The 27,810-nt window shown below is 38.8% G+C and overlaps 1 protein-coding gene and 1 long non-coding RNA gene across 9 annotated transcripts in view; one reads left to right on the top strand and one right to left on the bottom strand.

Annotated features, from left to right (window-relative positions):
• The window catches only part of RAP1GDS1 (Rap1 GTPase-GDP dissociation stimulator 1), a 99,236-nt gene extending 71,685 nt beyond the window's left edge, over positions 1-27,551 (top strand). For 4 of the 8 annotated variants that reach the window (XM_075751571.1, XM_075751569.1, XM_075751564.1 and 1 more), the window contains exons 5-15: positions 1,151-1,297; positions 9,388-9,516; positions 11,928-12,053; positions 14,787-14,930; positions 15,199-15,330; positions 15,739-15,873; positions 17,404-17,529; positions 18,588-18,727; positions 21,778-21,904; positions 23,254-23,382; positions 26,894-27,551. In XM_075751571.1, coding sequence (XP_075607686.1) covers positions 1,151-1,297; positions 9,388-9,516; positions 11,928-12,053; positions 14,787-14,930; positions 15,199-15,330; positions 15,739-15,873; positions 17,404-17,529; positions 18,588-18,727; positions 21,778-21,904; positions 23,254-23,382; positions 26,894-27,021 — 1,463 coding nt within the window. In that variant the 3' untranslated portion in view covers positions 27,022-27,551. Of the gene's footprint in view, positions 1-1,150; positions 1,298-3,152; positions 3,362-6,172; positions 6,240-9,387; positions 9,517-11,927; positions 12,054-14,786; positions 14,931-15,198; positions 15,331-15,738; positions 15,874-17,403; positions 17,530-18,587; positions 18,728-21,777; positions 21,905-23,253; positions 23,383-26,893 lie in introns of all 8 variants that reach the window. The other 4 variants (XM_075751572.1, XM_075751568.1, XM_075751565.1 and 1 more) reach the window with 2 other exon arrangements.
• Positions 12,902-25,174, bottom strand: LOC142601710 (uncharacterized). Its single transcript, XR_012835278.1, has 8 exons — positions 24,790-25,174; positions 23,985-24,198; positions 23,547-23,858; positions 21,428-21,520; positions 20,393-20,499; positions 18,774-18,909; positions 16,626-16,708; positions 12,902-14,615 (listed from the first exon to the last, which is right to left on the bottom strand). It is a non-coding gene; the product is annotated as an uncharacterized LOC142601710 (long non-coding RNA).
• Positions 27,552-27,810: the final 259 nt, after the last annotated feature.

The raw sequence follows: 27,810 nt of genomic DNA, 5'->3' as shown, positions 1-27,810 counted from the left end.
ATTGGAAGATTTAGAAACTTCTTTTTGCAGAGCTCTGAAACACCTTATAGTGGAAGATCATATTATAAATGTGGACAGCCTTCATTTTCATACTAAATACATTGCAGAATGAAGAAAACTTGGTAGCTTGACCTCTGTGTATGATGGGGAGAGAGAAGAGTGACAATAGAATGGTGAATAACAAGGGAAAGAGGAGATTTGCTTTGGGGCCATTCAGAAATTGAGGAGAGAGTTTGGAGTTTTTTTCTTACTTTGCAAAAGTTTTGCTTTAGTAATTTTCACCCCAAGGTTTTGTTTTCATCCAGATTTTCCAGCTGATTCCAACTGTAACTCACTTGGAAATCTCTCCTTTTGGAAGCTCTGGAATTTATGTTATTGACTGTTGTCTGTTGCTGATTGCCTGCTGGGAAAGGAAGTGGTATTGTTGATTACTGTAATACAAGGCCAATTTTTCCTTTATTCCTACACTGATACTGATTTGTTATAGTGTTCCATACAAAGATTATGGTATGTTATTTACAAAACCTCAGAACATTGTAGTCTACTATAGATACAGAGCAAATTTTTCTTTTAGCCATTCAGAAAGAATCTGATAGTGGTATTAAATTTCAGGTATAGAAGTACAAAGAACATGCTGCATAGCAGAGCGAGTGCATGAACAGAGTTTGTGACTGGGAAGTAGTACCTCTGTCTGCTTTGTCCATTTTATTCCCCATTTTGCTTTTAAGTAACCTAAGCAATTTATTTTCTATATTGCAATTTCTTAATCTGCATAACAGCAGGAGTAATTTACCTGGTCCTCAAGGGTGTATGGACAAGGTTTTGGAAAGTGCTCAGAACCTCCCTCTGGCAAAACCCAGTGTATCTTCAGAATATTATTTATCGGCTCCAGTAGCTCTGCCTCAAACACTGAAGTACTTTACAAAGGTATTAGTGCCAGGTAGTTAATCCCTTTTCTTGTAGGTGTTTTCACTTTCCTAACTCTGGTGCCCTAAAAGCTCGCCCTCAAGCATCTCTCTAGATGAATTTGACAACACTGGAGGAATGACTTCACTCTGTTTAAAAACTTCGTTTTGTGTGATTACTGTTATGTTCGGGACTCTACGGTGGGTTTTGGTTTCATTTTTTAATGTAACTCTTTGTTTTACAGATGAGGGCAGGAACGCAGTTGACCATGCAGGTGGTGCACATATTGTAGTAGACCATATAAGGTCACTGTGCAGTAAAACAGATCCAGCCAGTGAGAAGCTCTTGACTGTCTTTTGTGGCATGCTGATGAACTATAGCAATGAGAATGGTAAACAACACCGAAAATTTGCTTTATGTCTACCAGGAGAACAACCCCATCAAAAAAAAAAGAAAAAAGATAACAGTTAAACTCAACTGTAGGTTTAATTGTAGATACTAACATTAAGTTATTCTGAAAAGATCAAGTACCTCAATTCAAATACACAATTTTCTCTTTCAGTAAAATTATGTTCCAAGAAATACTAGATATCTTCTTGATGCAATTCCATATAGCATATCATGTAAAGTTTTAAAATCAACATCTGGAATTTACTACTTTGTCTAAAAGCAATACATGGAGATGTATCATACACCTTAGGAAAAAACAGATTTACAGAAGTAACCTAGAAGGCTACATTAAGTCCTCTCTTTTTCATTTAGTATCAAACAACACCATAAGACTAATTTGTCGCAGGTATGCAGTGTTGTCTTGTGGATGATTTGGGGGTGTATATGCCAAACAGTTTTCCTTAATTGTTCTTCTCCTTGTGAAATGTATATAAAACCATGCTATTTTCTTCTAAGATAAATGGGGAATAATTTATGTGTATGTTCAACACTCTTCTGTGTCTACAAATTGTAAGTTTATGTTCTTCATCCCATTAAATGGAGATGTTCAGGGGCTGGGACAAAAACACAAGATAGTATCTTAAATGAGAAATCCTTGACCACAGAGTAAGAAAAATAGTGTTCTACACTAGTTGTACAAACTTACTGATATTTCGGTACCTAGCTTGCTTCTGCACGCAAGCATGGTTATAAGCCAAATCATATTTTACAGCGTTCACACATTTCCAAGTTTTTCAAAATTTGAATCTCTAGGAAAATTGGGATAAATGAGGAAAGCTAAATAGAGGCTGTTCTCCTGACTTGTAATGGCACAGATTGCAAATGTAGTTAGCTAATGACATTGTTTCTTCGATCATGCCCATTCCCTAAATTGTAGTGTTTTATCTTAGGAAGAAATAGCTTCTTTATTAGCTGCTCTCCATTTCCTTAAAATTATCACTTGCTGTGACTCACTTTCCAAACCTATGTCCCCGAAACTCTTCTACTTTTCAGGATGGTCCATAGGCTTAATTTATTTTTTTTACCTTTACTGTATAAATTTTTAATCTGCTTTGTCATATCTTCTAGCATAGTTTTCTTGTACGTTTTCTGTGCCATCTTTCTGGAGCTCTCGCTCTTAGTGTTTCTTACCCACCTCCAAATACCACTGTTCTATGTGTCTCATCTCTTTATCTTGTTCTTGCGTTCTTTTTATCTCCTCTTTTACTAGTATTATCTAAGAATATGCGTTTACAGTACTTCTTCCTTCTTCTCCAAATAGCAACTTTCTAGTTCCTTTATTTCATATATTTTTCAGGAACTGTTTTTCTTGATGTCTGCATGAATGTCACATTTTATTACATTTCATAGAGTTAACTCCATATTTTCCTTATTTGTTAAAATATTTGGAGCAAATAGATATTCTCACCTGTAAGCTACCAGACTCTTCTGGATTAATTAAGACTAATGAGCATCCAGTATATTTGGTAGCTCAAGACAGACCAGTCCAAAAGTGCTGTGTAGAGATACTCTATCAGTTTTGCTTCAGTGACCAAGCTCCCAGCAGATCTTCCCTAGGAAAACTAATTATGAGATAAATCTCCCAAACAAGTAGCTTCTGAACACTTTAACTGTTATGAACACTGAATAAATGACTCATTCCATCTAGTAAGATAGCTTATTCTGATGCAATCAATAAAGCAGTTGTGTAGCTCAGTGACAAGTAGGAGGATTCACTAGCTGCTCTCTCCTCTGCTAAATGACATTTTTCATCTTGCATTCTCGCGCGAACTAACCAACTGACGCAATATTCACAGGAGCCACTGAAGCAACGTCAGAAGTGAGAAATACAGGAGTATTCCCAGCTCCTAGAGCTGGGTGCACACCACCATCCTGTCCTACCACCACATCAGGGAGGATTGCTGGGGGTTTAACCAAACCCTCACCTTACCCCACATACTTGGTGGTCTCCATGAGAAAGGACCTTTCAGTAGGGACCCAGCCCCTGTTCACCCAGCACCCATGGGTATGCTGTGTAAGGCTTGTGTCTTGTAGTTCTACCGTAAATTCACCCACTGACTGGGGCAACCACTGAATCAAACCCCAAATAATCTGCCAAATCAATATTAAACAAAAAGAAGTTAGAGGATCACAATTTTAGAAGAAAACTCAGTGACCATACCTGCAGCACGTGCATGGAGAGACAGGTAGTAGGCCTGTCTTGCCAGTTTTAAGAGCCACAAGTACAACTGGCCCATAGTTGTGAACTGCTCAAAAAACATCACCTACAGACCACCATAAATTTTCAGGACACCAGTAAGTGTCAGATACAAGCCCAAAACAACCACTTACTTCCACACATTGCAGCATCAGGTGGATCATAATCTGAGTAAATGCAGTTCTTTGCTGACCTGTTAAACATGAAAACTCAGATTGTCCTGACAGTTAATTGTGCTCACAGATTAGCAGATACCGTTTTCAGGATTTACTTGCAAAGGCTTGATCCCATGTTACTTACGAAGAAGATGAACACTCCATTGGTTTCACTGAAGGATGAGGAGTATGGGATTGCTTTGTCAGTAGTTATGGAAGCAAACTGAACACAAATAAAAGAAATAATATTGGAAACGTAAGAAGGAAGCGTTTCAGTCTTTGAAATAACAATTCTACCTTCTCTTGTTTCTGTAATGTTTCCTGCTTAGCATGCTATGTGACAAAATTACAGGTGGGGATTTTGAAGATTTCTGTTCTGCTTTTAATGATTCACACTAGCTACCCAGATAAGGACGATTACAGCACATTTGGTTCTTAGTTGCATCTAATGATCTGTGAACACCCTAATATTTTCTAATCCTTAGCATTTTGTGAGCAAAGAGTATATAAATTGTTTTATTTGGTTCTAAGGAGTTCATCATTCCCAGTCAACTAATTGCCCTCTGTTTCCAATAGCTACTACTTTATTTTTAAAAGCTATCAGCTACCTTGTTTTTTTAAAATGACTCATTATCTAGTACTTCAAGGTTTTGAATTAACAGAGATTTATCACACATGAGTTTTAATGGAGCATTCCTGTATCTCATCCTGATGCTGGACACTCAGCTTGCAATTGTAACTCCATTCATAACACTGTTGTCTAAGCTTTAAAACTAAGATTCTCTTTACAAGGTTCTTGTGCCATCTGCTTGTGTTCAGGAATTATTTTTGCTTGCTGTTTCAATTCTTCCTTTGCCTTCTTGGTATCTTATCATTTCATTAGTCGCTACAATGTTAACAGAACAAACTCAGCTTTGGCATCTCTCAGTTCTTTTAAGCTTATGTTAAAAAAAAAGTCCATTTTTAATTGCAGTGCTAGAAATCAGAGTGTTTTTCTGATGGGACACATCCCTTCAGCCCAGATTATCCTGAGCCTCTCTGCCATAATCATATTTTACTACCCAAATTCAATCAGACACAGGTAGCTCATCCTTGCTTTCCATTATTAGTTGTTAGAATGCAAAGTTGCAGGTATGGCTAGGAATTAAACGAACATGTCACACGTGTTTGTGAATGTTTTTGCTCATAGCTTAATCCCGAAAGAAGCCAGTCTTGACAAAAGCTTATAATAATTCTTTCTTTGTCAAGCTTTGCAAACTTTATTTGGCGTACAGAGCACCTGTGCTTAAAGCTGCTGGTTTGGCACCTTTCAGTGGGTTCAGTATGTGCTTTTCCGCTTCTGAAGACTTATCATTACATATATTCTCTGTGTAGCTATGAATCTGCTTAAGAGGAAGAGGAAAAGCAGGCTTGGATAGTGTGAAAAACTAATAACTAATCTAATAAAACTAATGATCACATGCAGACACTCACGTAAAAGAGTTAGTGACATGAGTAGTTATTCTGCAGATCTCATAATCCTGCGAGCCAAGACTGTTTACAAGTTAATGGGATCAGTCTGTAAGGTAGCTAATTGTCTCTTGAGATTTAGAAAACAAACCGTGAAAGCATTTTTAAAGAAATGCAGAAACGATGGAAGAACTAGGCCAATTGGCTTACTAGGTAGTCAGATTGCAGATCAAAAGTTAACTGGATACAGTATGCATGTGTGAAAGTATACGTATGCTTATATATGGGAGTATATATATAGCTAAAAATAATTATGTTTAGAGATTGCTTCCTCATCTCATTTCATATTAAACTTCAATCTACCAAGGTTGTCTTTCCTTCAGTGCCTTTGTAAAACATAACATTCTGATGTTAAATCATACAACTGCCAAGCCTTTCTTATTCTCACAAAACTCTCAGCAACTGGAATGAATGTTGGGGACCGATGTGCACTGTTTACCATCTGCAGAAGCTATGTAACTACACCAGAAATGAAAGGGAGATTTATGGCACCATTATTATGGTCTAACAGCAATATTTCAGTAATGCTTCCTTCTAAGACTTACCTTTGTTAATTTCCATGCTTGCCGTGGTTTTTGTTTCATTTACATCACAGCTAAAGATGTCTAGCATGCTTTTAAGACCTAAATATACAAATGCAAAGTAACCTAAAGCATGTAAAAGCAGATAAAAAATTACGTTTCTTACGACAGTGAGATAATCAATACAATCACTTATATGTTATATAATGATTTAACATAGATGTGGGGATTGCAAGCAGGTTTCTCTAGGGTGCAAATTATGCCACCAATTTGTACAAAATGAATTTTCCTTTAGCATTGTAATCACGGTTACTATGAAACACAAAATGACTAGTTGTTTTCTAAGTTCTGTCCAAAATCATGAACTAGCCTAAATCAGCATTTTAAACTCAAATGCCCCCAATAAAGTTCTCAATTTGGGATATTCTCCCCAGATCTTACTCTTTGGAGTTTCCATGTGTGTCACCGAAGGACATGAAGCCATTGAAATTCAAGTTTTAGGTAGGTAATTCTTTGTGCTGGCGCATGTATTGATTGCCTTTTATCAACCTGTATCTGCATCTGTACAGCATCACTGTCGGTGCTTTTCACCCCAAGAGAACACAGAGGCGTCTTACTAGTGCGACACGTGTAAAATTTGAGAGAATTTCTTTTGTGGCTTTAAGTCATAAGTTCAGAAGAGGCATTCAGTTTTTCATGCTTCCTGCTCACTCTACATAAAGTTCTGCTTAGGAAGCTGAGAGAAATGCTGTTTCATCCCGAGACATGATGTTGCCTGGCTTCGTGGCTCACTTTAGTCCTGTGTCAGGCAACTGCTTGTAGGATGGATGCATGTGTGCCCTGAATTTGTCTCCTGCTGTAGTAGGGCTTTTGCACTTCCCGCAATGAAAGGCTGACATACGCAGTTATTCCAAGTTCCCCAGTCTGTGGTCTTTCATAGGAGAGCCTGAGCTGTCAGGCCCTTCAGCTAAGACCGAACCACTTAGATGTTTTTAATTTCTCTGAAGTAAAAATCTGCTGTAGGTCTCCACACCAGTGAGAAACCTAATACTTTTAAACTTCTTCTGACTAGACCTTGCTCTTGTATTTACTAGAGAAAGATCCTCCTATTGGTGGTAATGGCCAATGTAAATGACAAGTCCAGAATTTGTATGGCAAGCCCAGGCTTAAGTATAAGCATAGCAAATAGCTGCTGGCAGCCTTTTATTTTCAAAGTTTTGGCCTCCTATGCAGCTTTGTGACAGGGTTGTCCTGTCTTTGGCAGAGGAGAAGATTTATCCTTTCACTTACTGCAGTTAAGACACCAATATTTACCTTATTGGCAATTCTTGTAATCCCGTTCCTACCACTATAGACCATTCCTGTGCTCAGGTGCCATCCTTCTACTCCAGGGAAATGAGACTGGTACGGAGTCAGGTATAATACCTGACTTTTGACCCAGTACAATTGTTCTTTCTGGGTATATTTTCTTTTTCCTTTTTTCCTACTTGGGAATTCTAGAGGCCCTCTCACAAGCACGCTCCATGCTCTCTTGAAAAACAATATATCCTTCTATTTGGCTCTTCAGATTCCTGTTGCCTTTCAAAGATGGATATGGTTTCCTTTTTTCCACTCATCTTCTCCTCCACAGTTTTTATATATTTTGTACTAAGAAAGAGACAGCAGAAAAAAAAAAAACCTGCTGAAAATAGAGAGTTTATCTTTCTGATGTCAGAACGCTTTGCCAAATGAAGCCCATAGAGATTAATTGTCTCTTTGTACATTACAGTTGGATACAGTGATTTTAGAGTGACTAAAGGCATAGTCTAGTAACAAAGCAATTTCTTTCCACATAATTTTCTATGGCATTTGTGGTTTGTGTCTTTGTTCTCCTACCTGCCATAAAAACCATTTTTCCTTCAGAATTTTTAAGTGCCTGCAGGGGACAATCACAAGCCAAGGACAAAAACTGGATTATTTACCAGTAACTTGAGTTCTCCTACATGCTCATTTTCTCCACGGAACCATTCCAGCTCCCCCCTCCCCGGTTTTCCTATTCAGAGATAGATTTTTACAGTCAGTTTGGAATGAAGTAGGAGGGTATAGTAGTGACTCACATATCTGCTGGAGGTAAAATGGCATTCAATGCATGCGCTAGTGCAATATGTTGTACTTACCTGAAATTTGACAACTTCAACAGCTCTTTGATGTCTGACATGGTGTTCTCAAATTTCTCTAAAGACCACAAACCTGTGGAAGAGGTAAACTTCCCACCTCCTTCCCAACACCCGCCTCCCCCCCCATCCCCCCCCCAAAAAAAGAAAAAAAACAAAGGAAATTCAGTTACTGGTAAGTAATACAGTTTTATTAAAGATGTCAAGCCATAAGGATTCCTGCTCATCCCCACTAACCTGTCATAACCATGCCATTTACTTCCTTAGTGTACCAAATCGATAATCATTACAAAAGTATTTTACATTTAATGTAAAAAACCTAAACATTCCAGAATCTTTTCATAATTTTTATTATATGAAAATTTCAAACACACTTGGCAGAATGTTGAAGGCAAAGAGTTTTCTGAGAGCATGAGATTATACTAAATTTGCTAGACTTAAGTTGTAATATGTTTTTATCTCCCAGTAAAAATATGCAATTTTTATGGCTCTCATGCCACAAATATAAAAACTCCAACTGATTTCAGTTGCTCAGAATGAATTCCTTAAAAAAAAAAAAAATTCCCCTGTAGGCCTTGACCCAAAGCTAAATGAAGTAATAACAATTCTCTTGAATTCACTGGGCTTTGGATCTTTGTCTTTTGAATCTGTAACATTTAAACGTAGTTAAAGTGCTTAGAATCAAAGGAAAAAAATGCTTAGAAAAATTACTAAACAACATTTGGTGTGTTCGTGTCTGCTTCATTCTATTCAACTGTGAAACAATGTTTTTCTTCTTTGCTATGTAATAGGTAAAATGTGTAAGAGAAAAATATCGTTATAAATAATCCTTTTAAAACAGTCATGTTTCTGCCTAACCATCAAAGCATCTTTCTATTTGCAGACATCTAGGAGCAATAACTTTCTTACTTGTAAATACTATAAACTTTCATCCTATGCAAGAAATTATCAGAATGGCTTCTAAGGACTTTTCTTAAACCTTCCATTTTTTTGTCTTTATTAAACTTTCTTTTTCTCAAGCTCCTCATAATCTACATTGTGACTTCCTGTGTTTATAAAACTTTTCATGTTTATTTCAGTGCCAGTTTATATTCATTCTAATTTTAATTTTCCAGTTTTGATCTTTAAGGGAAGACAGTATATAGGAACATGCTCTTAGATAAATAATTATTTCACTGTTGTAGTTTTGTTTGGTTTCAGTCAGCTAGTCAAACCCAACATGTATTAGGAACCTGCTAGCCACAAAATTATCAGTAGCTGCATAATCCACTATACCCTATGACTATATCAGGAGGGAATATTTCTGGGAATATGTCCCATTGCCAGGGGCAGGGGGAATTATGAGTCCATATCTCAAATCTGGACCAGATCCTAGTGTAGAAGAGTAGAGGAGACAGACATTTTAATGCTGCTTAGCCTAGAAGTTGCTTTGTGTGAAAAATGCTTTTTTGAAGAACAGAAACGCTAACTTACTGTTCTACTTTCTTTTTATGTAGATACCCTGCAGTCACAGCTTATCAATATGGGTGTTATTCCTACATTAGTGAAATTGTTGGGCATTCATTGCCAAAATGCAGCTCTGACAGAGATGTGCCTTGTTGCATTTGGCAATTTAGCAGAACTTGGTAAGTCCACAATATTAATCTCAAATCTACAGTTTTCATAAAGTTAAATCTTAAGACTAACAAAAGCCTTGCACTGACACTTGTTCCGTTCCTTTTGGTACATTCAAAATTTAAAGCCAGCAATTTCTGCTTATTGTCTCTAAAACCTATAGTTGTCTTTTTTTTTTTTTTTTCCCCTTCAGTAACTGAAATTTATTTGGGTACTTAGTACAACCTTATGTTTTATGTTAACGTCCTTCAGTGCAACTAAGCACATTTTAAATCATCTAAACATATTGCCTGAGCGCTGCTACTTACTGTGAATTATTTATTAATAATATAAATAATGTATCCTGGTGTAGCTCCACAAATTTACATCAGGATTAAATTTGGCTCGTGGAAATTACTGAATGAAACTGAGACAGGCACAGTTCATAAATCTGCCTATACAATATTCTTTTAGGTGTAGAGTTTTAACATGTTCTAGACTAAATATTTGCACATATAAATCATGAATACTACTAAGCTGTAGATGTTATTTTTAGCAAGTTTAGTTACAACTTCATTTAAATTGAAGTTTGTGGTCCTGCTTTGATCCAACGTCTTTGCAAGTGGATTAGTTTTTATTGGAATTCCACAAAGTGTAAACCAACAGGTTGTTAGGGCCCATGTTTTATTATTACTTGTGGTTTGCATTGCTGCTGTTCATTTGCTAACCTATTCAGTGAAATTTTAGTCTTAGAGGTTTTTTTCACTGCAGTACAATAATACAGCAGTTATGATGTCATCCTGTATTTTTAGGAAGATTCAGCAATTCAAAAATACGAGAAATATATCTGTGACTTTGTACTATTTGGTGGCCTGAAGTTATTCACAACTGTCCCAAATTCGTAGATTTCAAGGCCAGAGGGAATATCATGTTATCTAATGTAGTCTGATCACACGCATAATACCTTTGCTTATAGCAGACAAGTCTACTTAACAAAACAACAACAGAAAGAGCCATCAAAATAGCACTAAAGAATTTAATAGATCAGAGATCTTCAAGATGGGCACTATGTATTGTGTCTGCACAGAAGAAAATATAATACGAGTTGTCTACTGGAAATTCTAGTGCTAAAATGCAACTAAACCCATAAGGATATTAAATACAATAAATGGTATCTTCACGGAGATCTACATTTCGTTTCCCTCTTTGGAAAGATCCAGCTTTGTCCAGTTGAGTAATAAGAACCATGGGGAAAGAAGCTTAACAGCAGCTGCTTCCCTTCCTGTTCCCATACACTGAAGAGATGCTGGTTCTTGAAGATGGGCACAAATTAATTTAGCTTGTAATACTTTAATCTCCCTTAAGCAGTAGCTTAGTCAATCACATTGTAACGGTAATATTTTATTTTTTGCCTTGTAACATCAGGGAATTTTATTGTCACTTGAAGAGACAACTGCATTCCACAGATCCCTTGAGAAGCGTTATATAAAACTCTTATTTTGTTGCAAAGCAGAGCAAAAACCCAATAAAGTGATGCTTCTGCTTTAAAAAATACTGGAGAGGTCAAAAATCCACTTAGAATATGCTATGCAGTCACGCATATTGAGAAAAAACAAAAATGGGACACGCACAAAAGGGTCTAGGTCTGCGGTTCATGCTTTTCCCCAGTCCTTGGGGTTAATTCTACATTAAAATAATCCCTAACCATCCATTAGAGCAGTAGCAAAGGTGCTGGAAGGTTTTCCAGCTACAGATGGCCCTCAGGAGGTGGCAACTGGAGAACACGGAACACCAGCCCTACCACCTGCATCCTCTGTAATACTGCCAGTGAGGAGGAGTAAGATACAGGCAACGGAGGAAGAGATGCTTTTGTTGAATCTACATTTGAAGAACCTGCTGGCTAACCTCCTGGTAGCAAGCTAGCCCGTCTGTAAAGCTGCTTTATGCTATCTGTGCAGTATGAACTGGCCCTGCAACAGCCACGCACAGGTGTCAAAGCAAACGTCACCATCATGAAACCATGTAAATACTAAAGCGTTCAGTATGACTCATTTCCCCCACAGAAAATGCAGTATATAATCTTTTAGTCTTCCTGTTAAGCTGAGGGGAATCAAAGACTTTACACATAATTTCTGTAATGGTACTGTTTCTATAGCTACCTTTACATTCTGTTGGGCAGAAGCAGTCCCAACACCCTTGATCATGTATTTATATATTTTTAACAGCCATAATCATTAATTCAGGTCAGTGCATTTACCTTAAAGTGTTAGACATTTTTCTTTTCATTTAGTGACAAGCATGAGTCTATTGTTCTTGTCTGTGAAGAGCACTATTAGTCATCTTACTGAATAAACCTGGTAATAAAGAGAAAAAAACCACAAACAGTCCTACCTTTTGATGTGGTTTGTTTACTTGATACTGAATTTTTTCTTTTTCTTCACAGAGTCAAGTAAAGAGCAGTTTGCCTACACAAACATTGCTGAAGAGCTTGTGAAACTGTTCAAGAAGCAAATAGAGCACGATAAAAAAGAGATGATTTTTGAAGTTTTGGCTCCCCTGGCAGAAAATGGTGAGAATTTGATTTTTTTTTTCTTGCACTATTTTTCATTCATTCCCTTATATGTATTTTCATATATCGGTGTCTTTTTTCAGGGACTAGATGCAGAGTAACTGGCTGCCTTGTTCAGAAGCCACCATAGTTGATCCTTGTGATGACAGTTTCATATGAAGTGAATAGGTCTTAATTGTCTGAGCATATGACAGGACCCAACAAATTGTTGATGCTAATTCCATCTCTGATTCATTCTGTCTGTGATTATGTTATATTTAATTTCCCTGTACCTGCAGTGGGAGTATCAAAAGCTGCTTTTCAGAGGGCTTTACAACATTTGTCTGCAAAACATTGGCTCAAGCGTTCTCAGTCAGTTACAGCACCAGGACATCGGTCATTCTGTCATTTCCTGGGATCGCAGAACCACTGGCAGTTCCAGTTCGTATGGACCTATTTTTTTGCATGGGGCACGTTAATTGCAGAGCTAAGAGCTGGACGTTCTCCCCCTACTGTTCATTGAGAGATCACATAAATTTAATACGGGTGTTTGGCGGCATATATTATGATAGCCCCAGGCAACTGGAGTTTCATTCACTGCTCAAGCCAGAGCAGGAAGTGATGTGTGCCCCAAAAGAGTTCTAGGTGGTTTGTATAATCCACCATCTGCCCTTAAGGGAAATGAAGAAATGAGTTAACAGGTGGAGCTGGACTGGAGTGGGAAGCAGTTCTGAGCACGGAAGACATCACAGTATTTGACGGCTCTATACCCTTGTTTTAACCACCTCAGCATTAAAGCTTGTCTGAATGGAATAAATTATTGGATGGAATTGTAAATTCTAAAGCTTTATCCTACACTGTTTACCCACACGCTCTGTCTGTGTCTGTTTTACATAGTATAAATCAAGATAAATTTTTACTTCAGTTTAAAAAATTACTTTGTCTTTTAAGCGGCCCATAAAAACAGGATTCCTTTTTTCAGTTCTAAAAATGCACATTTTGCCAAAATATATTCATTTATTACATAAAACTAACAAGTTGCTCTAAGATAGTTCCATCCTCGGAGACTGACACAGAATTAGGTCCAACATTTTGTGAGTTTGACATATTTCAGTTCAAATGCTTTATTTTTCTTAGACTATGTTTTATAGTTGCAATAAAAATTGATAAGTTTACTGCTGCTGAACATAACTCAGGTGCTTGCATGTTATTGGGTAGTCAGCTGAACTCTTCCACTGTGGATTCAAGGCATACTTAAAGGAGTTCACTGTGCTTGTACTGTTTAGGTGCTTTTGGTTGTAGATAATTAGCAATAGGTCAGCAGGCAAAACCATCTAAGTGAAGTATTTGCAGAGTCTGGATTTTGGTGGTTGGAGGTTTTTTTTTTAGTTTTGTTTTTAAGGACACTGGTGTAGCAATTTATATTTCAAATCACAGCACACCTGCAACCTTGTATTCTGTCACTGAGAGACCTCTCCTCTATTTTTTAAAGTACCTCAGTGCAAAAGTACCTCTTTAAAAAAATCCCAGCTGGATATTTTGCATTCCCTAACAAAGTTCATGAGAAGGTCAGCCACTTTTAGAGGAACAATGGATTTCATTCATGCAAAAAGCCTAGTGACAACAGGAAACAGAGTCAGTCACATCCTTCACTAGAGGTAGAACACTTCTCACCCAGCTGTCACTGCTAAACTATATGAAAAAAATATTTCCAAAGCTTTGGCCTTTAAAAATATTTTAACTGAGGTTAAACTCCTTATTGTTAAAACATCATTTCATGTAGAAAGCTAAGAGAAATCCACTTGTTTGCACATTTCTGCAGATGTTTGTGACTCTGCTTTCTAAAATCAGCATGCAAAATCTACCAGAATCACATTCTCATAACAAAAAAACATAACACAGCATCAGACAACCTGCCATTCCCGCTTAAGAGAAAGGGAGTTTCAGCTGGGAGATTCCCAGCTCCAAGTTCACAGGGACAAATCTGTTAAAGATTGTGTTGTAGGTACAACAGAAAAAAATATTACTCCCAAGTCCTATTTCACCACCTGAAAAACATGTTTATCACCTTTTCTGTTGAGCCTTGTTGCCAATAGCAACTAAGAAATTAGTTTGCCTCATCAGTTTCCAGTTTTTCTTCAATCACAACAAATTCCCCTCCCAACCCAGCCTTTTGGATTTGGCCTTACTGTATTCTTCCTGCAGCCCTTTCAATGAACGGCAAAAATTTTGGCTCAGGTAAAAGAAACAGGTCATTACTTGCTCTGAGATGTCATCAAAAAGTTCTATATTTTACACTTGCATGCCTCAGTGAAGTCAGTAGCTCTTCTGTACATGAAATAGCAGAAGAAACCCCAAGTTTGTTCTGCAACACAGTTGAAAGTCTTTGGAAAGCCCAAACACGGCACAGTCCTTTTGAGTCTGCTGTGTGATGACTGAGATGCCAGAAATTTGCTCTAGAGAAATATCCTCATTTTTGAGAGGTGAAGAGCAGCTCCATACAGCTTCAGTATATAGTTGTGCTCTGAAGGCAGTCAGGAGCCGGGGGAGCGCTTGGTAGATGAATAACAACAGAAGTTGACCCTGAGAATTTAAAATTAAAAAAAAGAAGAAAAAAATTGCAGTTTTATCTACACAAGCTGTCAGTGAAACCGTTGACATCACTACTTCTTTTCACAGTCTGTCCTGCACGTATGTACAATAGATGTATTTAAGATCATGATTCTGACTCCTATTATCCGTGCTGTTCTTCAGATGTCATTAAACTGCAGCTGGTTGAAGCAGGCTTGGTGGAGTGCTTACTTGAGATCGTCCAGAAGACTGTGGACAGTGACAAAGAGGATGATGTTGCAGAGCTTAAAACAGCTTCTGATCTTATGGTTTTATTATTGCTTGGAGGTGAGTATAGTGTGTCACCACCTTCTGCAAAACAACAGCAGATACCTGTAATGCCATTTGGCTGCTGAATTTTGCTATTTATTAATTTTCTAAATAACCTAGAGGACCTGCTACCTGCCAGTTAACATTTAATGTGTCAGATTTTGTCTCTCATCCCACTGCAGGACTGATTAATTGTAGTGAAGCCCCCAGAGCTTCACTGATAGAGAAGGATTTTCCCTAACAAACACTTCTTTGGCTTGCTGACTGTCTGTGCTTTTTACTCCAGATGAATCCATGCAAAAGTTATTTGAAGGAGGAAAAGGCAGTGTGTTCCAAAGAGTACTTTCATGGATTCCTTCCAATAGCCATCAGCTACAGCTTGCAGGAGCATTGGCTATTGCAAATTTTGCCAGAAATGGTAAGAATATGCCATAATAGCTTATGTTAATTTATCTGTGCCCCTCTATCATGTTCCGTCTGTACAGCTACAAACAAAAACTGCATGTCACAGTAAAGCTGGTATTGAGCTATGCAGCAACATCAGTAGTTTTATAATTTACAATCCTGAAAATCATTAAGCCTACTTTAAAAATACTGTTTCACATTTGTAGAGAGGTGTAGGGGATTTCTGCCTTCTTCAGTGTTTCCTGTATCACTCTTCTAAATTTTTCATGAGCACTGCAACTCCCATTGATGATGGTGGTCAAATTCTCAACAATAAAATCTAGAAAGGAGCAAGGAAATAACCCCTGTATTCTTAAAAAGCTGTTGTAAAAATCTTAGTAATAATCTTCCATTCACAAGTGACTTGTCTCATCTCACACAGACGGAAACTGCATCCATATGGTGGATAATGGCATAGTTCAAAAGCTGATGGATCTGCTAGACAGACATGTGGAGGATGGAAATGTAACCGTGCAGCACGCTGCACTGAGTGCTCTAAGAAACCTGGCTATTCCTGGTAAGCCTCACTTTGCATTGCTAATTACCCCTGAAGGTGAATTCTGTTCTCCCAATGCACCTCCAGGGAATGAGGGTGGGAGGACTGACTGACAGTCCCAGAGGCAGGTCAGACCGCTATTTTTCATTCCAGACCGATCATCGGTTTTATGTCTTCTGCATGGCAGTTGTGACCAGCAGACCTACTGACCATCCTTTACCACTTTGATCCTACAACATCATCCCCCACCAAGGAGAGGGCAGCTTTGTCAAAGCTGAGGCAGCCTCGGATATCGTTGCTCAATCCTTTCTGTCCAGAGCGCTGCATTTTTATTTTTTGTTTCATTTGGGATCTCTCTCTCAGCTGAGGGTCCCCACCAGAGAGATGCCCACTGCATCTCACCCTAACTTCCTCAGGGTTTGGCAATTCACAAATTAGAGCTGGAGGTAGACTGTTAGAATAGCCTGCCTATTGCAATTAATTACTGTTTGTAATGTTTATTAGGCAATGAACTGAATGCTAATTTTGTCATTTTTAATAACTTAGTTTGAACGAGTTTTGATTACTCAAGCACAAAAGGCAGAGCATGTGCACATAAAAACAAAGCAAGTCTCTATTACTTGCGTATGCTTTCTTTTACCAAGCCAAAAATAAATCTTTCATCCATTTAACCTTATTTTACTATTTTCACTTTTGACAAACAATAACTTTGTAAAAATGATCAAGCATACATAACTAATCCATGCATCATTAGTGGTTCACCCTTTGCTTACCTTTCTCAGGTGAGTAATTCTATTAACTTCCATCAGCCAGCAAGCTTCCCTGTAGCCTATGCTCAAGGATGTCTGCCAGAGACCTACATAAGATCTAATATATATTGTTATAAACGAGCAAGTAATAACTGGCCCCAGTGATGAACTGCTTGTTAAACCCTACTTTGAATACGAAATAAGTACTTTTTTCTAAGTTCAATATCCGACCAAGTTTGCACCTTACATGTATTTCAGAGCGCTCCATAAGAGCGGAGAACTTAGGCTAGTGGAGGGGATGAAAGAGAGTTTGGGGGGGCAATACAAGGACTACAGACATGTCAGGCCACAGTGTTGATGTATAAAGTATTGGAACCAGGTAAGAGGTTATTCTGCTAATTAGTTGCTTTAGTTCCTTTGCCTCTGTGAAACAGAGGAGTGTTGTTGGGAATCAGAGAAGCTTCCTCATATTTTGCAAGTACTAGCCTGGACTTCTGCTTCATGCATTTTGTGGAAGACGCCTTTCCAGGCGGGGGAGGTCTAGCTTTCAGTTTGTATCAGGCTGAACACTAGAAATTAGATGTGCATGCTAGGAAAAAGCACTTAACTTCACACCTGTGTCTTAGCAACCATGACATTTTTCCACCATGCAGTATTGTCAGTGCACACTTGTGTTCCTGAAGTCTGTGTTCACAAGCTATTTTTCAAACTGTGCCTGACAATTTGCTTCAAGACTGTCTTAGAAATAAACTGCATCTTCCAGAAATGTTCTTGAGATCATTCCTGTTCTTTCTTCATGCAGTTGTAAATAAGGCTAAGATGCTATCAGCTGGTGTTGCAGAAGCTGTATTGAAATTTCTCAGATCGGAGATGCCCCCTGTTCAATTCAAGCTACTGGGAACATTAAGAATGTTAATAGATGCACAAGGTAAAAATAAACTGTTCTCTATGTTAAGTGATTTGCTTTGGTTCAGTCTGTGATATGCTGCCAAGATTCTTACAAGAGGGAAGCAGAGGGGTTGGTTGTTTTTTTGGGTTTTTTGGTTTTTTTTAAGAACTTTATTCCTGAAATCTTGGAATAAATCTAATACATATGCAAAGGGAGAGGAATGTGGGTTGATTTTTTTTTTTCAGAACTCCTAAATTGACTACCAGGGACCCTCAGAATAGGTGTCAGATGCTTATTTACTTTTGTACTTCAGAACTTTCCTACACTGTCACATTACAAGTATGTATTGAGGCGTGAGTGTTTCAAGCTACCACTCCTGTTTTGCTGTTCACTTACTACATTTCCTGGCTGTACCTAGCTCCTTGGAACACACTAATACACTTGCTAATTGATAAACTGCAATTTCAAAATGAACAAGCACCTTTTAGTGTAACAGCTTGTTCCAGGATGAGGATTTGTGACATCAGAAGAACAAAAAAAAAATAAATCAAATTTGTAAAATCTGCTGAAGACCAAAAGTAGTTAACAAGATAAATTAGCCAAGTATTTATTTTTGGCCCAGTTCTGCAGATTTTTTCAAAAGATCCATTCTAGTTCAAGCAAAGCTATCAGATATGAAATAGAAATTCATTGAATAAACTGACATGACTTAAAGTCTATAAAACCTCATCTGACTGACCACAGTGCTCCCCTTCTGGCAGCAGTCCCTCCTGGTTTTAAATTTTTAAGCTAGCTCACCTGGGAGTGTGACATCACCTGTCTTTTCCCTACTGTTAATCAATGCACAAGCCTCATTAACTGGGCTTATAAGTTGTTTTCAAAAACTGGATTATGAACGTTTTTCTGTATTTTGTTTCCATTTTGACTGGCTTTATTTGCTTTCACACAGCCTAGACTTTTCCCATTCTTGGTGCAAGCTAGTGAAGTTCTACTTAACAAACTTCTCCTAGTTAGTAACTTTCAGCTTATTTTTCTGGCACTTGCTTAAAAAAAGTGACAACTTTTTTTGTTGTGTTGTTGGCTCTGGCATCGTGTAGCAGAAGCAGCTGAACAGCTGGGCAAAAATGTAAAACTGGTGGAACGATTGGTGGAGTGGTGTGAAGCCAAGGATCATGCAGGTGTGATGGGAGAGTCCAACAGACTACTTTCTGCACTTATACGACACAGCAAATCAAAAGTAAGTTCGTGGTGTAAAAGGGCAGCTTGCAAGAACTACGAGTTACCTCTGCACGTGGCATTGGTAGCCGAGGCCTCTAGGTCATCCTTCCAGAGAGCCGGGTCGGTCAGTTCACGCAGTACATCTCCTCTGCCTCGGGCCCGCCAGTAGACACAAGCAACAGGTTTAAATGCTCGCTGGAACTGTGTAGTTAAAAAAAAACTGAAACAAAGCAAAACAATTTCAGAGTGGCCCTTCAGGCCAGCTGAAGGAACACTGTTAGGGTTCACGTGGCTAAGTCTTGACTCATTTTTATTTGTATTGTATCCTGTTGAAGTTCAGCATGCTGTATTTTCTGTTTTAATGATGATATATATGAAGAACCATTGCGCCTAATTGTTATGATCTTGCTATATATTTATGTAAAATTGAGATCCAGAAGTAGTCTGTCTCCCACTCTTCATAAAGCATTTTTCAGAATTTTAAAATTCTAACAGATCATTAGAAAATGATCATTTATTCCAAATTCTAACAGAAGCTTGCTTGTACCCAGCAAAAGGTATGACATTAAGAGAAACTGTGGGAGAGATCAGTTCTGTCCGTCCCATCACCTTCGCATCACCCAAATACCTTTACATAAGCAGTCCAAGTCCTCAGTCCTTGCTCAGGAGAGCATTAGGCAAAACAGCCTTAGAAGGGACAAAAGCATCTCCTCTGGAAACAAGGCTCAGGCTTCGCTTAGGGTGTTCACCGGTACGAACGCAGGCTGCCTGACTGAGCTTACATAGCAAGCGTGATTTGGACAACTCAGACTTTAACAGTGACCTCTTCATTCGTGTGTGGCATTTGCAAAGTGAAACACATATCATGGACCTGATCTGTACTCAGTCTCTCCAAAAACAAATCAACAGGACTTAGAGAGATTTTAATCTTTGCTGATTTCTAATATTACTCTCTTTCTAATGCACATTTTTTATTTTATGTTCAGCTTCTAAAACTGATCAGGTTTCACTTTTCCTACACACACAGAGTCCACAAGATGCACACATGGATGGCATACACCACCACAGGTGCAAGTTTTTATCAATACGCACTACAAGAAAACAGAATTCAATTCCAGAGACACTATTGATGGCATCAAGCAGACATTAATACAGAAGTTAACAGAATTACCACAGATGAACTTTTGTGTGGTTTATGTACTCATAGAGGAAACTTGAGTGGGAAGAGGAAAGCAGAGCTGAGTACGTGGGGTTTTTAATGCTTTTACTGCCCTCTAGGTTTGAATACAAGTACAACTTTACAGCACATCAGATTTGAATTCAGTTTTTGGGGTAGTATTTACAAAGGTGACAGTGGTTTAGAAAACTTATGTCTCATTCTAAAAAATGGAGTAAGTACTTGAGAGTTAAACCACAATAGCACCAAAACCTGACTGCTGTCATCCCTTCTATCTATTTGGTATTGCCTTATAGAGGGTCACGTTCACCTATAAAATAACAAATTTTGATGCCAAAGGTGCTGATTGATTCCCAAGGCTTATGTAGCCAAGACTCCACACCAATTCAAGTAGAAATTAGCAGTTCTCAGATTATTCCATGAAGTCTCAAAACTACTGTGGAGTTCCACCAGAAAATCACAAATAACAAGACACATCATTGTAAGGAAAGAAAAATATAAAAGTACTTACGTGCTTGTGTACATTACGTCATTCAGAAAAAATAGGTCATAAATGTGGAATTCTGGAGACGTTAGGCTGTGACTTGTGCCAATTGCATCTTCAATAAGATTATCTAAAAATATTTCAATTCTCAAGGATTATGATCATATTGTGTCTATTTCCGTGCATAAAGAATGTCACTGCATGCTCTGTGCACGCACCAGAGCATAAATCATTGTAAACACCAGTATCTGTTAATGCGTTTTGACTTGTGGCTGGACTTAGAAAGGGACATGTTCTTTAAATAGAAATTCAACACACTGATTAAAAATTTATATTGGATTCTTACTTCAAGAAGTAACTACTATTCCAAGATTTTGTGCACCCATAGAACAAACAGAAAATAATAAAAGCCAAACCACGTTTCCTTGAACAATTTCCCATTGGCATGCCAAGTTACCCGACTTCCAGGCAAACATTTTGCAAGTATTTTTAGGACGTGTAATGGTGAAAACATTAGGTGCAAACTCACTTTTTTAATGATAACTAACAAGTCAAAGACCTGCAGACAGCAGACATCTTTATTCATCCTAAGTAAGTTGGATCAAATTTTGGACTAGAAAACAGAATCTCAGTTGTGTATTTTTAAACCGCTTTAAAGCCATTTAATCCAGTCAGCATTTTCATTTCCTAGATACTGGGCAATAGCTCATTTTAACTGCTGGCTTTAGAACAGAAACCAACTCATTGGTATCCCATAACTATCCTTTGCTAACCTGTTTCCCACAACACTTCAAGAGAATGCTGCTCGTTTTCCTGTCCATTTCTAAAAATCTTTTGTCAAGTGCAGCATTTGTATTACGTAGTAAGGTGTAATATTTGTGATCTCACCTCTCTGAACGTTTTGAAGAAACTCTGAAAACTCATGGGGAGAGGTAAAGGATTTGATAACTTTATTAAAACTAAGTGCTTGTGTCTCCTTATCCCAAATACATGATTTGTTGGGTGCTTTTGATAAGCTGCTCTGAACATCACAACATGAAGAAGGGAAAACTAACCACCTTTGAACACCAGCTGAGTTCAAAGATAACAGAGTGGGCTCATTGTTAGGCGACTGATGGCACACCACAAGAACTTGAGTTACACAGTATAACCTGGAAAAGAGTTACTTGTGTCTTAACTTAATCATATGGTTAATTGGCTTGGTTTAATAAGCTGTACCTTGTAATTGCAGAGTAATAGCAGATAATTTATAGGCCCACGTGCACATACATTTATGTAAAGTGATTATGTGTGCATAAAGCCAATGAGTATCCTTACCCAGAGATAACATAGCATCTATGACAGCTTTGTTATTTAATACAGTTTGTGTACAATGCAAATTTTTTTATTTCTATGTTATTTATTTTAGGAGGTTATTAGGACCATTGTACAGAGTGGTGGCATCAAGCATTTAGTAACCATGGCAACCAGTGAACACGTAATAATGCAAAACGAAGCTCTCGTTGCGCTGGCACTAATAGCAGCTTTAGAGTTAGGTGAGTATCCCAGCAGTTTACTCTGCCTGTTTTCTTTCCAGTCTGTGCCCAAGAGAAGTCGTAGAGGGAGAGTTGTGCCAGTTTCTTTTGCAATGTAGAAAAGCCGCCTCCTTCCACCTGCCTTTCAGTAGCATGGAAATACACGGCAGTTCACGCAGACATAGGCAGGTGAGAAGGTTATGCAGAAATCTGGACTTTGTTGGTGATACAGTGTCTGTTCTGTCACTCTGGTAGGTGATCACAAGATCTAGAAAGGCCCTTGAACATAACTTTCAGATTTTGGGTAAAACCTGAAGGAATAACAGTTAAGAAAATTGTACTTTAGAGTGGAGAAGATATGATCTGACCACATTCCTACACTGAAATGGTTAATCCCCTTCTGAGAGGGCTTATCAAAGTAAAGCTTTCACTTCCCTAATTATAGTGAGAGCTACAGAATACACACAGAGGTGGATGATGCCCCCAAAATGTCTTTATTATTATGAAGTTCCACAGAAATAGATGCAGGAGTTGCCAGATGAAGGCAGAAATGATTACATGTCTTGATTTGCCTTTGTACCACCTCACTTAGAAGCAAAAAGGCAAACGTCCAGCAAAGGTTTTGTTTATCCTATTTGCTTAATTATTAACTAAGATCATGAACTAAACAAGCAACATTACATATTTTTGCTCTTGATTTCATCTCTTGCCATTGTTGTACTACAGCAATGCTGTGTTCATCTTCCAAATCACTGCGAATCCATCAGGGAATCGTTTTAATTAAAAGGAAAAACCAGTTCTATTCACATGAATTGTCTAACCCTTCTTTGTCTTGTCTTCAGACATTTAAAGGTTTTGAGATTGAATTCAGCATATAATGTTTCTTAGAAAACTACAGAGGAAATAACTCTCAGTCTGATCTTGAAAAGTTTCTCACAGCCTTTATAATGGGACCCTGAGCTCCCTCTACCACGGAATCAAGAATTACACCATCTGTATTTACTCAGACAAAATTTCCAAAAGCAAATTCAGGCACTGGAAGTGTTGAAAGCTGAAATATTGCAGGTGTTGGCCTAAACAGCTAGAAAGCCTAGGGGATTTTCCATCAGCTCACTGCAGATTTAAGATTGGATTTTATCATTAAAGTCTGATTGTCCTTTCAAGCAGTTAGGCTATTTTACATTTTTATGGCAAGAGCTGTGATTCCTATTCATCATACCAATATGTGCTTCAGTTTTATGCCAATAAGTTATGTGCCACGGCACCACTTTCGCTACAGTGAGAGATCCGTGTTTCAGTGAATGGCTAACACAGGGAAGCATCAAAGCAAGTGGAGCTTCCAGATTTACAAAGTTTCCTTTGTATTTCAGTCACTGCTGAAAAGGATCTTGAAAATGCTCAGCTTGTTCAGATTCTACACAGACTGCTCTCAGATGACAGGAGTGCTCCAGAAATAAAATACAACTCCATGGTGCTGATCTGTGCCCTTATAGGATCTGGTGAGTATTCAGGAGGGGCTGCTTTCCTAAGAGATTTATGTATTTAAAGCTAGTTCTCTCCTTTAGCCAGAGCATAGAACATGTGCAAATGCACTCTGAGACTGGTTCTCTGTTCACGATGAACGTAGACAGAAGGGTTCAATTTACTATGACACTTTATTTACAGCATTTATTTATAGTGTCAAGGAGGCGGCTGTTAACTCAGTTTTGGATATTAACTGCAGAAGTTGGACTCTGGCTTCTGCAGGATGCAGATAGCTCAAACTTCAACTGACAGGAGAGAAATGAAAGGCATTTAAAACTCTACAGTATCAGGCTCTCTTTGCAAAAATATGCAGATAACAAGAACTTTATTTTCACCTTTACCTGCCAGTTCCCTGTAATTGCTGTGTGACGGCTTTTATTAGCAGTCAGTCAAGTAAAATTTGGTGGAAGAGAAGTTTGCAAGGAGCCTCCTCACTTGTAGTTTCAAATTCCTACAAGAATGGTAGGGAACAAATAAATATACGGGTAATATTTGCAAGGACGCGCGTGCGCACAAGTACGTACTTAGTACAGCACATAGGCTGTAATCCTGCTTCAGAAGGGATCCTCATGCTTACCTCACTAGGAAGAGCCCTTCCCTCAGCAGCCCTCACGCGCTCGGCCCACCAGGCACAACTGTTCATGGTTGCGTTGAAAGACAAGCAGGACACACTCTAACATGTCAGTGCTGGACACTGGAAAGTGTACTCTTTCTGAGCTACCCCTCTGCTAAAGGTCAGACTGTTTTGAGGATTGTGTAGCAGGCTGTGGTTTGATGTTGCAACTTCCCACCTGTGTGTGGGCAAACAAAAACAACAAAGAGCAAGGTATCATTGAGAAATTTGATTTCCAGCTGAGGTTTCAAGAAGTGGCCACATTTCTTTCATTGCATTCTTTAAGTAGCATTTACTCTGTGGAAGGAGAGCAAATTGCATTCCAGAAAGGTTGCAGAGATTTACAGACAACTAAGATGACAAAGAACTGGATTAAGTACAGAAATGTGGAAACTCAGAGCCTGTCAGCGCAGGACTTGCCACATGTGAAACATTTGAAGGTTCACCAGAGATGAGTTTACAGCAATTCAGTTGAAAGGATTAAAAGTTACCATGGCTAAGTGTGTGCTGTCTCTGTAAAGAAATCGGCTTGCTTTTTTTTCCCCCTTAAACAAAGTTCACCGTGTCCACTGTAAGCGTGACTCTGGTGACCTGTACAGCCATACGAGTGAATACTCTATTACTGCCATCATAAAGGAACAAATACTTGTTTTTAGAGCAGTATATACATCTCAATGTTAGCAACTTTTGAGCACAATTTTTGTACAAGCCTCAGCTCCCAGTAAGCATTCGCTTTAATGTTAAGACATGCCATTTAGTTTTTACTCACAACTTTCTTGAGCCATTTTGTGCTTGGGATTATGCATCCATTGTTAGAGCAGACGCCTTTCTGCAGAGGTTCCCTCAGCCTCACCGTGATGTTCTTGTGTGTATTCCCACTGCTTCCAGCTAAAATAATCATCCTCAGAAGTTCTGCCTGGCACGTGCATTTTCTCTGCCCCAAGTCTTGTCACCTGCAGGATTGACAGAGTTATTGAAAGTCAAATACCTGTGTCTCTGTTCCACCAGAGTAAGGAGCAGTCTTGTCGCAGGGGGATTTTAGGGTTATCTAGCTGGCAGAGGTCAGTCTGCTGCCACACCATGTAAGCTTTGCCTAGACACGAGGTGTCTCAGCCCACTCCCAGGAAACAGGCAGCGCGTTCTTGCAATGTAAAGCCGTAGTTAAGACCCAGCACTTGGCTGAGCCAGTGTTCAGCCCCACTTCCTGAGGAACAGACTTGCGTAAAATTAGCGAGTACATGAGAGTAACAACTAGAGCAACCCTGATACTCACTTTTAACTTTTTTAAAAACTGTTTTAACCGAGTCTGCTCTTTACACAGATGAAAATACGAACATATATCTCCCTCCCAGCTCTGTTGGCCTCTAACTTTCACCACCATCTCCACACAGTGAGCTTTTCTATTTACGTGTTTGCATATTCTACTGTAACCAGGCCTGTGTAGCCATTTTAAAGTAATTGCCCCCAGTATAGTTCCATAGACTAGAAATGGTTGCACTGACTTAATCATTGGTAAGTTTATTTCTCCAGTGACTGCTGTTCTTACTAGCTTTTGTCACAGGGTGTCTGGCATCACATTTAACTTGATATTGCCAACAGCTGTGTGTTAAGCAGTAAATAGATATATATTTACATATTATTTTTGCCATCTGGAATTTGCTTTTGCAACTGAGTGAATGGATGGAAAGAGGGAAAAATCAGGACAGTGGAAAATGGAAACATGTAACAAAGAATCAGCAAAAGAGCATTCACAGCTAGCAGAGTCATGACTATGTGAGGGTCTCCGGGCCCACAGGAATCTGGATGTTAAGCAGAACTATTCAGCCACTGTAAAGCACAGTAAATTCCCAAAATTCAGTTTAGTAACACCTGCTTAAACCTGTGAACAAGAAAGTAGGTAGGAAGGGAAACAAATGTCAAAGTTTGCCATTAAAAAAAAGGTAAATATGCATAGCATACAGTATAGCTATCTGAAACAGATGGTTGGGATTTCTCCTGGGAAGCTCAGGGATTAGGCCCCCAGCAGCTTCTGGGAAGCAAAAAAAAAAAAAAAATCTAGGTCAGTGTTTGTTGCTGAGTAGGAGCTCACTAGAGTGGCCTGAACAGGGCACAAAACAAAACCAACTGCTTTGGATCTCAACTGTGAGATGTCTATAGAGTACAGGGCTTTGATAAAACTCATGGAATTTTTTTTAAAATTGCTCAATTTTATGGGTTGTTCCCAACCTTTCCTTATTAATACAAAGTATAGTGCAATCCAGGATCAGAATCATAAAACTGTCTCATAGTTTTGAGTAAAATGTAAACGCTGTATACGTATGCACAGCACTGGGCAATGCACCACGTGTTGTATTTGTATTCACTTCAGAGCTAACCTGTGAACAGACAGCTAACAGTGACCAAGCGGTGACACATCCATTAAAGAACCAGCTCACCCACTTCACACCTCACATCAACAACCAGAGCTGATTTGATACAAACGACGTAGTGAACCTTCCAAGGCAAGCTCACTTAGTCTGGCTAGTTTAAGGAATAAAGCAGAAAAATATTTTCACTAAAATGACTTCCCAAGCATCTGTTTCAGAAGGCAGTCCAGGTGGATTTTCTTAACTGCTCTGCAGCAGCTTCACCATTCATCTCTACCTGAAATCCGTGGAGTCTGTGTGTGTCCCAGGCCCCGGAGAGTTTTCTATCTGTCCTCAAAAGCAACTCAAAGAAGTAAATAAAAAGATGATGTGCACACACATTTGTCTGCTTACGTGTGTACAGGGTACTTTTCAGTAGAAAAGTTTCTCACGCTCACCAACCTTTTCTGTTCTTTTGCCCGTCTCATACAAAGCACCGTTTCTTTTACTATCTGTTTCTTTTTCCAGAGCCTCTTCAAAAGGAAGTGCAGAGCATGGCCTTTCTAGAAGTCGTATCAAAACTCCGCAGCCATGAGAACAAAACTGTTGCTCAGCAGGCCTCGCTAACAGAGCAGAGACTTGCTGTAGAAAGCTGAGGAAGGTCTTGTTTCCGATGCATCCCATCACAGATTTCACCTTTGTCCTGCGTCCTGCTGCCGCTCCTGCTATGTTTTCCACTGTATCACTCGTGCATGCGTGTAATGTTCCCACACAAATTGATGAACTGCTGTAGGTACCCGTCCAAAAAGGTTTCTACAAATTCATAGGTGGTGTTAACATGAACCTGTCTCCACCTGTAAATGTTCTACTTGTATTCTTGTTGCTTGGGCCACATAGTAGAATGTGCATGTTGTAGTCCTATGATGATGTAGAAGTGGTACTACACAATGACTCTCTCCTCACGCCCCCAAACTGCATAACAATGTACTACTAAATTAGGGACAAAACAAGATGCAGCAAGTCCAGGCTAGCGTGCTGACTATAGGATTAAGAAGTAAATCTAGCTCCATTTTTGGTGCTTTGGAGATTCAGGTTTGAATGCGATGTACTGCTGCTCATTCACTGGTCTTGCCTATTAATGTCAAACTCGTGGTACCTAGAGGTAACAAATAAAAATTTCAGTGCTTTATCCTGCGGTTTGTCCTTTTTTGTATTCACGTGCGGAAGCCACGACTGCACCACCACGCACTGGTGAGGAGCCCGTCTTGTTCCTGGCTCCGGCCCCGACGCAATCACTGCCTTTCAGTTGAGCGAATACAAAGGAAACAATTCCAACCACTTTCGCTGTGTACGTTCACACAGAGACACTGTGTGGTTTAACAGGAATACACTGTGACTGCTGTTAGGCTTGCTTGGGATGGGGGTTCTGTTTGTAGATGGATTTT

The sequence above is a fragment of the Balearica regulorum genome, chromosome 4 (genome assembly GCF_011004875.1).
Source record: "Balearica regulorum gibbericeps isolate bBalReg1 chromosome 4, bBalReg1.pri, whole genome shotgun sequence".
Classification (NCBI taxonomy): Eukaryota; Metazoa; Chordata; class Aves; order Gruiformes; family Gruidae; genus Balearica; species Balearica regulorum.
The sequence above is the reverse complement of the archived record's forward strand: the minus strand, read 5'-3'. Positions and strand labels throughout refer to the sequence as shown.